General features: G+C 46.5%; 1 protein-coding gene across 1 annotated transcript in view; it reads right to left on the minus strand.

Annotated features, from left to right (window-relative positions):
- Positions 1–5493: 5493 nt before the first annotated feature.
- The window catches only part of LOC140469282 (neutrophil cytosol factor 2-like), an 82318-nt gene continuing 73399 nt past the window's right edge, over positions 5494–14412 (minus strand). Inside the window, exons 12-14 of the mRNA XM_072565625.1 lie at positions 10748–10853; positions 10188–10311; positions 5494–5822 (exon numbers count right to left, since the gene is read on the minus strand). Of these exons, the coding sequence (XP_072421726.1) occupies positions 5677–5822; positions 10188–10311; positions 10748–10853 (376 nt within the window). The 3' untranslated portion in view covers positions 5494–5676. The remainder of the gene's footprint in view (positions 5823–10187; positions 10312–10747; positions 10854–14412) is intronic.

Consider the following 14412-nt stretch of genomic DNA (forward strand, 5'->3'; position numbering starts at 1 on the left):
CAGGGGTGGACAGGACTGGCAGCTTAATGTTCCAGGATACAAATGCTAAAGGAAGGACAGAAAGAGGGGGCAAGAAAGGAGGGGGAGTGGCGTTTTTAATCAAGGATAGCATTATCGCTGTATTTAGGGATGGTATTTAGGGAAGATATTCCTGGGTATACATCCGCGAACGTTATTTAGGTGTAACTGAAAAATAAGAAAGGGATTGTGTTATAGACCCCCTCAATAGTCAGTGGGAAATTGAGAAACAAATTTGTAAGGTGATCTCAGTCATCTGTAATAATAATACAGCAGTAATGGTAGGGGATTTAAACTTTCCAAACACAGACTGGGACTATCATAGTGTTAAGGGTTTAAATGGAGAGGAATTTGCTAAATGTGTACATGAAATTTTTCTGATTCAGTATGTAGATGTACCTAATAGAGAATGTGCAAAGATTGACCTACTATTGGGAAATAAGGCAGGGCAGGTGATTGAGGTATCAGTGGGGGAGCACTTTGGGGCCAGTGACCATAATCCTATTCGTTTTAAAATAGTGATGGAAAAGGATAGACCAGATCTAAAAGTTGAAGTTCTAAATTGGAGAAAGACCAATTTTAATGGTATTAGGCAAGAACTTTCAAAAGTTGATTGGAGATAGATGTTCACAGGTATAGGGATGGCTGGAAAATTGATAGCCTTCAAAAATGAGATAACAAGAGTCCAGAGACCTGGTTGGGTGAAGGCCAAGGCTGGTAGGTTTAGGGAATGCTGAATGACTAGAGAAATTGAAGTTTTGGTTAAGATAAAGAAGGCAGCACATGTCAGATATAGACAGCATAGATTGAGTGAATCTTTAGAAATGTATAAAGGCAGTAGGAGTATACTTTAGAGGGAAATCAGGAGGGCAAAAAGGGAATGAGATAGCTTTGGCAAATCGGATTAAGGAGAATCCAAAGGGATTTTATAAATAAAATTAGAACAAAAGGGTACCTAAGGAGAGAATAAGGCCCCTCAAGGATCAGGAAAAAGTGAGAACCGCAGATGCAGGATATCAAAGTTGAAAAGCGTGGTGCTGGAACAGCACAGCCGATTAGGCAGCATCCAAGGAACAGGAGAATCGATGTCTCGAGCATAAAATCTTCATCAGGAATGAGGGGTGGGGGGGTGCAATTGGGCTGAGAGCTAAATGGGAGGCAGGTTGGTCTGGGGGGAAGGTAGCTGGGAATGTGATAAGTAGACGAGGGTGGGGTATGATGGTGATTGATGGGAGTCGAGGGTGGAGCAGATAGGTGGGAAGGGAATTAGACAGGTAGGACAGATTAAGAGGGTGGTCCCAAGTTGGAGGGTTGGATCTGGGATAAGGTGGGGGAGGGGAAATAAGGAAACTGGTGAAATCGGCATTGATCCTGTGTGGTTGGAGGGTCCCAAGACGGAAGATGAGGCATTCTTCCTCCAGGTGTTGGGTGGCTCGAGTTTGGTGGAGAAGAAAGTCCAGGACTTGCATATCCTTGGTTGAGTAGGAGGGGAAGTTGAAGTGTTTGCCCACAGGCACCGGGATTGTTTCGTGCGTGTGTCCCAGAGATGCTTTCTAAAATGTTCTGCAAGTTGGCATCCTATCTCCCCAACATAGATGAGACCATGTGGTGCTGGAAAAGCTGGCCAGGCGGCATCCAAGGAGCAGGAGAATTGACATTTCAAGCATAAGCTCTTCATCAGGAATCAATGATAAGCAAGGTAGCCTATGTGTGGAATCACAGGAGATGGGGGAGATACTAAACAAGTATTTTGTATCAGTGTTTACATGGAAAAGGACGTGGAGGATATAGGATGTGAAGAAATAGATGGTGACATCTTGAAAAATGCACATACTACAGAGGAGGAAGTGCTGGAAGTCTTGAAACACATGTAAGTGGATAAATCTCCAGGGCCTGATCAGCTGTACCCTAGAACTCTCTGGGAAGCTAGGGAAGTGACTGCTAGGCCCATTGCTGAGATATTTGCATCATCAATAGTCACAGGTGGGGTGCTGGAAGACTGGAGGTTGGCTAACGTGCTGCCACTATTTAAGAAAAATGGCAAGAAAAAGCCTGATGATTATAGACGGGTGACTTACATGTATTTAGAAAGGCAAGGACTGATTAGGGATAGTCAACATGGTTTTGTGCATGGGAAATCATGTCTCATGAACTTGATTGAGTTTTCTGAAGAAGTAACAAAGAGGATTGATGAGGGCAGAGCGGTGGACGTGATCGATATCGATTTTAGTAAGGCACTCGACAAGGTTCCTCATGGGAGACTGGTTAGTAAGGTTAGATCTCATGGAATACAGGGAGAACTCGCTATTTGGATACAGAACTGGCTCGAAGGTACAAGACAGAGGATGGTGGTGGAGGACTGACTTTCAGACTGGAGGCCTGTGACCACTCAGACCAGGATTGGTGCTGGGTCAATTGCTTTTTGTCATTAATATAAATCATTCGGATGTGAACATAGGAGGTATAGTTAGTAAGTTTGAAGATAACACCAAAGTTGGAGGTGTAGTGGACAGAGAAGAAGGTTACCTCAGAGTACAATGGGATATTGATCAGATGGGACAATGGGCTGAGGAGTGGCAGCTGGAGTTTAATTTAGATAAATGTGAGGTGCTGCATATTGGAAAGACAAATCAGAGCAGGACTTGTATACCTAATGGTAAGGTCCTAGGGAGTGTTGTTGAATAAAGAGACCTTGGAGTGCAGGTAGATAGGATAGTGAAGAAGGCGTTTAGTATGCTTTCCTTTATTGGTCAGAGTATTGAGTACAGGAGTTGGGAGGCCATGATGCAGTTGTACAGGACATTGGTTACACCACTGTTGGAATCTTGCGTGCAATTCTAGTCTCCCTCTTATTGGAAATATGTTGTGAAATTTGAAAGAGTTCAGAAAAGATTTACAAGGATGTGTCCAGGGTTGGAGGATTTGAGTTAGGATGAGAGGCTGAACAGGCTGGAGCTGTTTTTCCTGGAAGGTCAGAGGCTGAGGGGTGACCTTAATGAGATTTATAAAATTATGAGGGGCATGGATCAGGTAAAGAGACAAGGTCTTTTCCCTGGGGTGTGGGAGTCCAGAACTAGAGGGCATAGGTTTAGAGTGAGAGGGGAAAAATTTAAAATAGACTGCAGAGGGTGGTGCATGTATGGAATGAGCTGCCAGAGAAAGTGGTTGCGGCTGGTACAATTACAACATTTAAAAGGCATCTGGATGGGTATATGAATAGGAAGGGTTTGGAGGGATATGGGCCGGGTGCTGGCAGGTGGGACTAGTTTAGGTTGGGATATCTGGTTGGCATGGACCAGTTGGACCAAAGGGTCTGTTTCTGTGCTGTCCATCTCTCTATGATCTTTCAGGCAGAAGATATTGGGAGAGAAGACTAGTCAATGGCAGCTCAATAAGCACTCTCCTGCCTTCTTTGTGATGTATCTGCTCGAAAGCAGCCCGTCCTTTTAATACCAAAAGACATGAAATGATAAGACTAATTTTAATCTTATCATTTAAGCTATAGATAGCATGGTACAACATCAGCCTAAGGTTCTCACTCTTTAAACATTTTAAGTGATCAGATCAGGCAGAATCATGTGACCTCCACAACCTTTGAATCGTTGAACAGTTGACAACCACTTTTGGTGTGGGGTGCTTGTAAATATGTGCAGTTGAATGGGAATAAATTCAGTTAAACATTTCAGCCAATAACATTAAGGAAATACTTAATGAACCTGTGGAAGTGCTTGACCGCTAGGGGATGAGGAGACAGTTTTTTTATTCATTTGTAGGACTTGGGCATTGCTGGCTTGCCAGCATTGATAACCCATCTGGATTTGCCCTTGAGAAGGTGGGGGTGAGCTGCCTTCTTGAATCGCTGCAGTCCATTTGCTGTGGGTTGACCCTCGATGCCGGTAGGGAGGGAGTTCCAGGATTTTTATCCAACGACTGTGAAGGAACGGCAGTATATTTCCAAGTCAGGGTGGGGAGTGGCTTGACTTACAGGTGGTGGCGTTCCCAAGTAACTATTGCCCTTGTCCTTCTAGATGGAAGGGGTTGTGATTTTGAAAGGTGCTGCCTAAGGATCTTTGGTGAATTTCTGCAGTGCAGCTTGTAGATAGTACACATTGCTGCTACTGAACATTGGTGGTGTTTGTAGACGCGGTGCAAAACAGATGTATAGATAACATCTCATGAACATGTAGGATGAGCCTATAAGGAACGCTGTAGTGTAACTGTGATCTCAGCAGGCACATGATAGGTTTCTTCTGGAACTTAGGATAAGTATAACTCAGAGAGGGGCGATAAAAATAATTTAAAGAAAGCTTGATGTGTGGCCGCAGCTTGTAGGAAAAACAGAAAAATTGATGTTAAAATGCTGTCAACGGTGGTTTGATGAATTGATGCATTGGACCTCAACACTACACATTCCTGCCATTGCAAGAATGTTATAGATCGTGGATGTTGTATTATGTCACAAAGCACAAATTTAGCATATTTTAAATAAAATGCACATTACATCATCACTGTATCACATGAGACATGGGATAACGATTGCTTGTATATGGTGACATGTATACCAAATCAGCTGACAGCCTGGAAACATAATGACTTGAGAAAAACACAGTGATACACGCCTCAAAGATCAGCACTGGGAGCACTGCTCTGTCGATTTATACCAATAATCGGGTGGACATACAAGACTCAGTTTCATAGCTTACAGATGATTGAAAATGACTCAAATAATCAGGAGGCTGATCACAAATGCCAGTAGGATTTGCCAGACACTAACTGGTGAAACGAGGAAGAGACATGGTGGATGAGAGTTAACAAACTATGAAAATGAAATTTTACAGTAATATCATGCTTTAGGAGCCTCAAATGATAGAAGGAGTGAGTTGTGATCTGGAATGCACTGACTGAAAGGGCAGTGGAAGCTTCATTACAGCCCAGAATCTGAATTTTTAAAAAACCCAAAAGGAAAATTGGTTATGGAAGAAAGGTGGGCAAGTGAAATGTTTAGAACTAGCAGAGGCCTTTTGTTGGATCATTCTACGATTCTTTATATCGGCTAAGGCATGCATTGGAGGAAGTCAGCAATGGCACCACGCACTGGTAAGTAGCTGACAATATGTATCTTCTCACTCTGTGATCGGAAATCTAAAATACAAGAGAGGGAACTTTACAGAGGGACCTAATAATCCCAAGATATTGCTCAAAGCAGAGATAAGAATCTGTATGAAGTGAAAACTAGACAAGAAAATACATTGTAATATAGAGGTGCTAGAACAATCTATCCAAGGAGGCCAAGTAATCATATGGCTGGAATAAATTAGATTCTTTGGTCCAAAACTGATGGCCATCCCGCTGTGCAGGGGATCTCAGACATGATTGCCATTACCTTATACAAGAGGACTCAGACTGACAGACATTGTCCCACGCAGGATGATGAACTATGATTCACCTTCACTTTTAAACAACAATAAATATGAATAAAGACAAATGGAAATCCTCTTTAATACCAGAGACAGACAAGACTCATCTTCCAGGCCCCTGCTAAAGACAATTTCTCCCACCGAGTCCTCAGATCGAGCCCAGATCTCACCCCACACTTTAGGGACATTCTTGGAAATGCTGAATCATTGTTTGAGAGATTCTGACTTCACTACTTCTTCTCTATTCCACAGCCTGCACATGAACAGAATCCTCACAGTGGTCAATCTTTCTGGTTTCAGCCACGGCTGAAGCTCTCGGTCTGACAAAACACCGGGGAAAGATGCCAATGTTCCCATTGGAATGTCCTTCCAGCCACTCCTCATTCACTGTGAACAAAATGGAAAACAATGTGATTGCACAAGGGAGAGAGGGAGAGAAGAGAATGAGGGGGCAAGAAAAGAGAGAAACAGATACAGAGGGAGGGAGGGGATAGGGTGAAGATAAAGAGGAGTGCAGGGAGATGGGGAAGAGGGAGAGAGGCAGTGAGGTGGAGGGAGAGAGAGGGAGGGAGGGAGGAGACAGAGATGGGGGGGGGGGAGGAGAGACAGATGAGGGCCAGAAGGATGGGGACAACTGGGGTGGAGGGGAAAGAGTGTCAGGGAGTAGGGGGGTTCAGGGTGTGAGATGGGGAGGCCAGGGACTGAGATGAGGGTGAGGGGGGAGCTCAGGAACTGAGGGGATATCATGAAGTAAGGGGGGTTATGAAGGAGTGAGGGGGTGAAGGGAGGCTTAGAGTAGAGGGGGGGGTCTCAGGGAATAAGAGTGGAGCTCAGGGAGTAACGGGGTTATCAGGGGTGGGGGGGACGTCAGGGCGTGGGGGGGACGTCAGGGCGTGGGGGGGATGTCAGGGCATGGGGTGGACGCCAGGGCGTGGGGGGGACGTCAGGGCGTGGGGTGGACTTCAGGGCTTGGGGGGACGTCAGGGTGTGAGGGGATTTTAAGGTGTGAGGGGACGTCAGGGTGTGGGAGAGACGTCAGGGTGTGAGGAGGGGTCAAGGTGTGGGGGGTCAGGGTATGGGAGGGACGTCAGGATGTGAGGGGAACGTCAGGGTGTGGAAGAGACGTCAGGGTGTGAGGGGGACGTCAGGGTGTGAGGGAGGGGTCAAGGTGTGAGGGAGGGGTCAAGGTGTGAGGGAGGGGTCAAGGTGTGAGGGAGGGGTCAAGGTGTGAGGGAGCGGTCAAGGTGTGAGGGAGGGGTCAAGGTGTTGGGGGGGGAGGTCAGGGTGTGGGGGGGGGAAGGTCAGGGTGTAGGGGGGAAGGTCAGGGTGTGAGGGGGGAGATCAGGGTGTGAGGAGGGAGGTCAGGGTGTGGGGAGGACGTCAGGGGGTGAGGAGGGAGGTCAGTGTGTGGGGGGGGACGTCAGGGTGTTGGGGCTACATCAGGGGGTGAGGAGGGAGGTTAGTGTGTGGGGGGGACGTCAGGCTGTTGGGGGGAACGTCAGGGTGTGGGGGGGACGTCAGAGTGTGGGGGGGACGTCAGGGTGTGGGGGGGGGGACGTCAGGGTGTGGGGGGGGGACGTCAGGGTGTGGGGGGGGACGTCAGGGTGTGGGAGGGACGTCAGGGTGTGGGAGGGACGTCAGGGTGTGGGGGGGGAGGTCAGGGTGTGGGGGGGGAGGTCAGGGTGTGGGGGGGGGAGGTCAGGGTGTGGGGGGGACGTCAGGGTGTGGGGGGGGGACGTCAGGGTGTGGGGGGGGGACGTCAGGGTGTGGGGGGGGACGTCAGGGTGTGGGAGGGACGTCAGGGTGTGGGAGGGACGTCAGGGTGTGGGGGGGGAGGTCAGGGTGTGGGGGGGGAGGTCAGGGTGTGGGGGGGGAGGTCAGGGTGTGGGGGGGGAGGTCAGGGTGTGGGGGGGAAGGTCAGGGTGTGGGGGGGAAGGTCAGGGTGTGGGGGGGGAAGGTCAGGGTGTGGGGGGGGAAGGTCAGGGTGTGGGGGGGGAAGGTCAGGGTGTGGGGGGGGAAGGTCAGGGTGTGAGGGGGGAGATCAGGGTGTGGGGAGGGAGGTCAGGGTGTGGGGAGGACGTCAGGGTGTGGGGAGGACGTCAGGGGGTGAGGAGGGGGGTCAGTGTGTGGGGGGGGAGGTCAGGGTGTGGGGAGGACGTCAGGGGGTGAGGAGGGGGGTCAGTGTGTGGGGGGGGAGGTCAGGGTGTGGGAGGGGAAGGTCAGGGTGTGAGGGGGGAGATCAGGGTGTGGGGAGGACGTCAGGGTGTGGGGGGTACGTCAGGGTGTGAGGAGGGGTCAAGGTGTGGGAGGGACGTCAGGGTGTGAGGAGGGGTCAAGGTGTGGGAGGGATGTCAGGGTGTGAGGAGGGGTCAAGGTGTGGGAGGGGGGACGTCAGGGTGTGGGAGGGACGTCAGGGTGTGGGGGGGGACGTCAGGGTGTGGGGGGGACGTCAGGGTGTGAGGAGGGACGGTCAGGGTGTGGGCAGGGTCAGGGTGTGGGGCAGGGTCAGGGTGTGGGGCAGGGTCAGGGTGTGGGGCAGGGTCAGGGTGTGGGCGGTGGGGGAGGTGAATAGTGATTTTTGGAAAGCAGTGTCCAGCAGATTTGAGAAAGATAAGATGGGATTGCTTTGATTGCTGAGCAAACATACCTGGGAACCCTTATGGATCTATACTGCTGTTCTCTAAAAACAGCCTCTGGATTGAGGTCATAGAACATATCTAGGAGCTTTCAGCATTTGCTAGCAACATTCTTCAATCAACAAGGATGGCACAGTGGTTCAGAAATTAGCACTGCTGCCTCACAGCAGCAGGAATTGGGGTTCAACTCCCACCTCGGGTGACTGTCTGTGTAAAGTTTGCATATTCTCCCCGTGTCTGTGTGGGTTTCCTCCGGGTGCTCCGGTTCCTCCCACAGTCCAAATATGTGCAGGGGAGGTGGATTAGCCAGGGGAAATGCAGGGAGACAGGGATAGGGTAGGGGGATGATAAAAGGTAAAAACAATGACTGCAGATGCTGAAAATCAAATACTGGATTAGTGGTGCTGGAAGAGCACAGTAGTTCAGGCAGCATCCAACGAGCAGCAAAATCAACGTTTCGGGCAAAAGCCCTTCATCAGGAATAAAGCGACAGACTCTGAAAGTCTAAGTTGGATCCATTTTAAGACCAATTTGATTATAACTAACAGATAAAAGCCTTTTTCCCAAGGCAGTAAGTTTAAAAAAAACACTTGTACAATGAAAGGGTAGTGTCTGGTTCTCCCAGCTCAGCTCTTCTCTGGTTTGGTTTGGTTTTTGGCTGTCTGGCTGTTCACTGAAAGCAGTCAGGCAGTTGTGAAGCTGATGGACCCATGGGAACAGGTCGAGGCAGACCCTCCCTCTCTCTGACCGCTCTCCTGTAACACCCTGTGTTTGATTTTACCTTTTGTGCCAAGGGAATTGTTGCAGGTATTGGAACAGCAACATTAAGTTTGGATGATCTGTTGGGTTTTCAGATAGGTTGTTATTCTGTATTCTGTTCTCTTTTGTTTGTGTTTTATTTGGTAATTGTGTAAATAAATAATGCTTTTGTTTAAAATGGAGTGGTTTGACCAGCTGCATTTCTCCTGATATCCATGTTACACCTGCTTAAAACAACTAGCAAAGTTAGGGTCTGGACTACTTTCTTAAAATGTTTTGAGGGATCTTGCCTGGTCCACAATAGTATACTTGATAAAAGCTCATTGCCATCTTGTAGACTTTAATCAAATTTCCCCTTGATTTCCTTTGCTTCAAACAGAACATGGAGTTTGAGATACAGAAGTAGACTGAACAGACTGGGGCATTTTTCACTGGTGCGTAGGAGGTTGTATGGTGACCTTATAAAGGGGGGTTTATAAAATTATGAAGGGCATAGACAAGGTGAATGACAAGGAGCTTTTCCGTCGGGTGAGGAGAGTTCAAGACTAGTGGGCATGTTTGTAAGGTGAGAGGAGAAAGATTTAAAAAGGACAAGAGAGGCAACTTTTTCTTTACACAGAGGGTTCTTGTGTAGAAATGAACTGCCAGAGAAAGTAATGGATACAGGTACAATTACAACGTTTAAAAGACATTTGGATACGTTCATGAGTAGGAAAGGTTTGGAGGGATATGAGTCAATGCAAGCAGGTGGGACCAGTTTAATTTGGGAACATGAGTAATGTGGATTGGTTAGACCGAAGGGTCTGCTTCCACGTTGGATGACTGACTTCACTTTCTCCCAGTTGAACCTATGACTGAAATAGGTAAAAACAATGACTGCAGATGCTGGAAACCAGAGTTTAGATTAGAGTGGTGCTGGAAAAGCACAGCAGTTCAGGCAGCATCCGAGGAGCAGTAAAATCGACATTTAGGGTAAAAGCCCTTCATCCTATGACTGAAATCCCTCATCCCTAAAAGCATTCTGGTAAATCTCCCCTGCACATTTTGAAGGATCTTCACATCCTTTCCAATGTGTGCTGATCATTAGTCTTAGCTGTCACTGACCTACTGTTTAAAAGCGATTCAATATACTTTCCTTTTTTTTGAACTGAATGCCTCTATTTATGAAGTTCAAGATCCCATATAATTCGCTAATCACATTCTTAATATGTCCTGCCACAAAATATAGAGAGAGGCAGAGAGTCAGAGAAAGGAACACAGTTTCAGAGAGAGACCAAAAGAGGGAGCATTACTGATGCTGGTATTTCATTGATACAGTAAGTGAATCTAATCCAGACAGCCTGGAGAAAGATCATACCCTCAGACAGAACATCGACGATATCACCCTCATTGAACTCCACATCTTCTGCACCATGTCCATTATAATCATAGAGGGCCTGTGTTTGGTAGAGCACTTTACGCCCACACAAAGGGTCCTTGTGCTGAAAAAAGGCCAGGTTAGAGCAAAAACACCAGAGTGAGTAAACATGTATGTTACAATATGCATAGACACCACAGCATATATGTATGAGCTTGAGCATTTGTGCTGACACGAGAGAACCCTGGGACATATATACAATGCAACTCAAGTAAGAGCACTCTGAAGCTTTAGCCTGAGCTGGGGAATGCTGAAACACAAAGATTTCTTTTCCAAAGTGTGAATGTAAACAATTTGAATGTGTGTATTCTGCAGTGATAACACGGGTACTGTGTGAATCCATGTATATACTACATTGAATCTGTGTATACAGAAATGTATGTAAATACTCTAGGGTGAATACGTGAGCATTGTAATGTTGCATGGTGCTAAACCCAGCTGGAATTTTATCTGTGCCTGCAAACTTGCATCTGTTTTCTAACTAAGCTCCACATTCTTACCTTGCACCACAGAGTGAGGCGTCCGTCAACAATCTGATTCCACACTTTGGCTAGATCTTCATCTCCTCTGATCTCCACCAATTCCTGTTTCTCCTTCTCTTTGTAACTGTGAGAGAATTTGAGGGTTTAGAGGCAGCTTGACTCAGGAGTTAGGTTTACAGAGGGATTAATAAAGGGAGTGGAGGGGACAAAGTAAAAGGTTAAAAATTAACTCATGAATTAGAGGGCACGATTATGAATCATAGAATCCCTACAGTGTGGAAGCAGGCCATTTGGCCCATCAAGTCCACACTGAGCCCAGACTCACAAACACCTTACCCTACCCCTGTAACCCTCCATTTCCCATAGTGAACCTAACTAACTCCACAACCACCTGATGAAGCAGTGCTCGGAAAGCTAGGGCTTCCAAATAAACCCGCTGGTCTATAACCTGGTGTTGTGTGATTTTTAACTTTGTCCAACTAACCTACACATTTTTGGATACTATGGGCATTTTAGCATGGCCAATCCACCTAACCTACACATCTTTGGACTGTGGGAGGAAACCGGAGGAATTCTACGCAGACAGAGGGGGAATGTGCAAACTCCACACAGTCGCACAAGGGTGGAGGATTAACTTTGATTGGGGAGAGATAGGAAGACAGCTATAGACAGTGAGCAGCAAAAAAGAAATGTACTTATTCTGGGTTTCACTCACTATGTCAGGATTTATCACCCATCCCAAATTACCCCTTCATCCAATCATAAAATTGTAAACATTAATGTCCCAAGAACCGATTCCAGTGACACCTTATTCATTGCATCTTGCCAACCATAAAATGATCCATTTATGCCAACACCATAAGCGATCATAATTCTGATAGTGTTAAAACAGGTGCGGAACCTGATCTAACAGTTAAAGATCTAAATTGGAGTAAGGCCAATTATGACAGTATTAGGCAGAAACTTTCAAAAGTTAATATGGAGTAGCCATTTGCAAGTAAAAGGACAGTTTGGATAATGGGAGGCCTTCAAAAATGAGATGAGAATTCAGAGATAGTAAGTTTCTGTTAGGGTGTAGGAAATGCTGGCTGACTAGAGAAATTGAGGTTCTGGTCAAGACAAAAGAGGCATATGTCAATATATAAACAGCTGGGATCAAGTGAAAACCTGGAAGAGTATAAGGGCAGTGGGAGTATATTAAGAGGGAAATCAGGAGGACAAAAAGGGGACATGAGATAGCTTTGGCAAATTGGGTTAAGGAGAATCCAAAGAGATCCTACAAATACATTAAGGGCAAATGTTGTAATTGTACCCGCCTCCACCACTTCTTCTGGCAGCTCGTTCCATACATACACCACCCTCTGCATGAAAACGTTGCCCAATAAAAACCGAAAGAACCATGGATGCTGTAAACCAGAGAGAAAAATAGTAATGGTGAATAAACTCAGCAGGTCTGTTAACATCCGTGGAGAGAATTAACATTTTGGATCAAGTGGACCTTCCTCAGAACTGATGGCAGCTAGCAAAATGTAGCTTTGTATGCAGAAGATAGGGTAGGTGGGAGGGTTTAAGAAAACATTAGGTGCGCTTACAGCTCAAAGAGAGAAAAGAGCAATTGGACAGACAAAGGAGTGGATAACAAAAGGCTAGGAGGGTGAATAGCTATTAATGGGGATTAGAAGATCGTTATGCATTCCTTTGTCAGTCCAACTGCTCATTTCTCTCTTTGGGCTCTATCCCTGCCTATCGTTTACTCCTTTATTCCTCTCATCCTATCTTCTCCATATAAACCAACATTTTCCTAGCTACCATTGATTCTGAGGAAGGGTCACTCGATCTGAAATATTAACTCTGATTCCTCTCCACAGAGGTTGCCAGACTTACTGACCAACAGCTGCAACATGACATCCTAACTCCTCCCCTTAAAGCACTGACCAATAAAGGCAAGCATATCAAACAACTTCATCATTATCCTGTCTACCTGCAACTCCAACTTCAAGGAACTATGAACCTGCTGCCCTAGGTCACTTTGTTCAGCAACACTGCCCAGGATGCTACTATTAATTGCCTGCCCTGGTTTGCCTGACTGAAATACGATACTTTACATTTATTGAAGTTAAACTCCATCTGTCACTCTTGGTCCATCGATCCAACTGATCAACGTCCCATTGTACTCTGAATTAATCATCTTCACTGTTCATTATTCCATCAATTTTGATGTCATCTGAAAATTTACTAACCATACCTTCCATATTCACAACCAAATCATTTATATAAATATCAAAAAGCAATGGATCCAGCACTGGTTACAAGCCTCCAGCCTCAAGCTAAATTTGTTTACAAATGGCTAGCTTTTCATGGATTCCATGTGATCTAACCTTGCTAACCAGTCTACCATTTGGAATGCCTTATCAAATCCCTTGTGAAGTCCAAATAGACAATGTCCAATGTCCTTAATCAATCTTCTTCATCACTTCTTTAAATAAAACTCAATTGAATTAGTGACACGCAATTTCCCATGCACAAAGTCATATTGACTATTCCTAATCAGATCTCGCCTTTCCAAATACATGTAAATCCTGTCCCTCAGAATCCCCTCCAATAATTTACCCACCACTGATAACAGGCTCACCAGTCTATACATCCCTGGTTTTTCATTACCACCTTCCTTAAATAACGACACCCTCCAGTCTTCTGGCATCTCATCTGTGACTATTGATGATACAAATGTCTCAGCAAGGGGTCAGTAATCTCTCCCTAGCTTCCCACGGAGTTCTGCAATACATGGTATCTCTGTGATTGAAGCCTGTGCAAGTGTGGAAGGTGCAGGAATTAGTAAAGAAAGGAGAAGGTAGGTGGGAAATTGAGCTTGTATGGACTGAGATAGTTTTATAGACACTTTGCAAATGTTGGAAAAAACAAATCTGAAACACCATTTGCAGCAAATGGGAAAACAGCTGCAGGCCTCAGCCAGTGAAAGGTGGTTAACTGTCACCATATTTATTGGGTCAATCACCCATGAAACACGTGGGCAGCCGCCATCTTTGTAGATCACAAGCTGCAGTGGGAAGCACACACAACCTTCACTGACAGGCAGTGAGAAGGAGAGGGTTCACACATAGCAAACTCAAACCAAGAGAAATGTTTGTCCTCCTGGATTTCTCCCCTAAACTGACAGAGATGGTGTGTTTTTCCTGGGAGAGATGTTTAAATCCTGCAAAGTAATGAAGGAAAGGCATGGCTTCAGGCAGCATAATTAAAAACATCTGGTCAAGATGGTGGCAAAGTAGTTTGCTCCGAGTGGAGCTCCTCAGTTACATCTGTTTATTTCCCATTTTCTTCTCTTTTTACCCCTTTCTCCCCTCTTGGAGCTCTTTCCCCTCTTGGAAGAACTTGGGGGGCAGGGACGACCAGCCAGCTGGAGGCCAGAGCAGGCCAAGGGCAGCCAGTGCGCTGGAGGTTCACATGTAGTGGGCGTGACCAGCGGGCTATTGGCCTGAACAATGCGGGGACAGCCAGTGGACTGTGTGGGACTGAGAGATGTGGGCATGGTCAGAAAGCTGTGTGGGCCTGAGTGATGTGAGCACGGCCAGAGAGCTGTGTGGGCCTGAGTGATGTGGGCACGGCCAGGGGGCTGTGTGAGGCCTGAGTGATGTGGGCACAGCCAGAGACTGTGTGGGCCT

This window comes from Chiloscyllium punctatum, chromosome 49 (assembly GCF_047496795.1).
Source record: "Chiloscyllium punctatum isolate Juve2018m chromosome 49, sChiPun1.3, whole genome shotgun sequence".
NCBI classification, from domain to species: domain Eukaryota; kingdom Metazoa; phylum Chordata; class Chondrichthyes; order Orectolobiformes; family Hemiscylliidae; genus Chiloscyllium; species Chiloscyllium punctatum.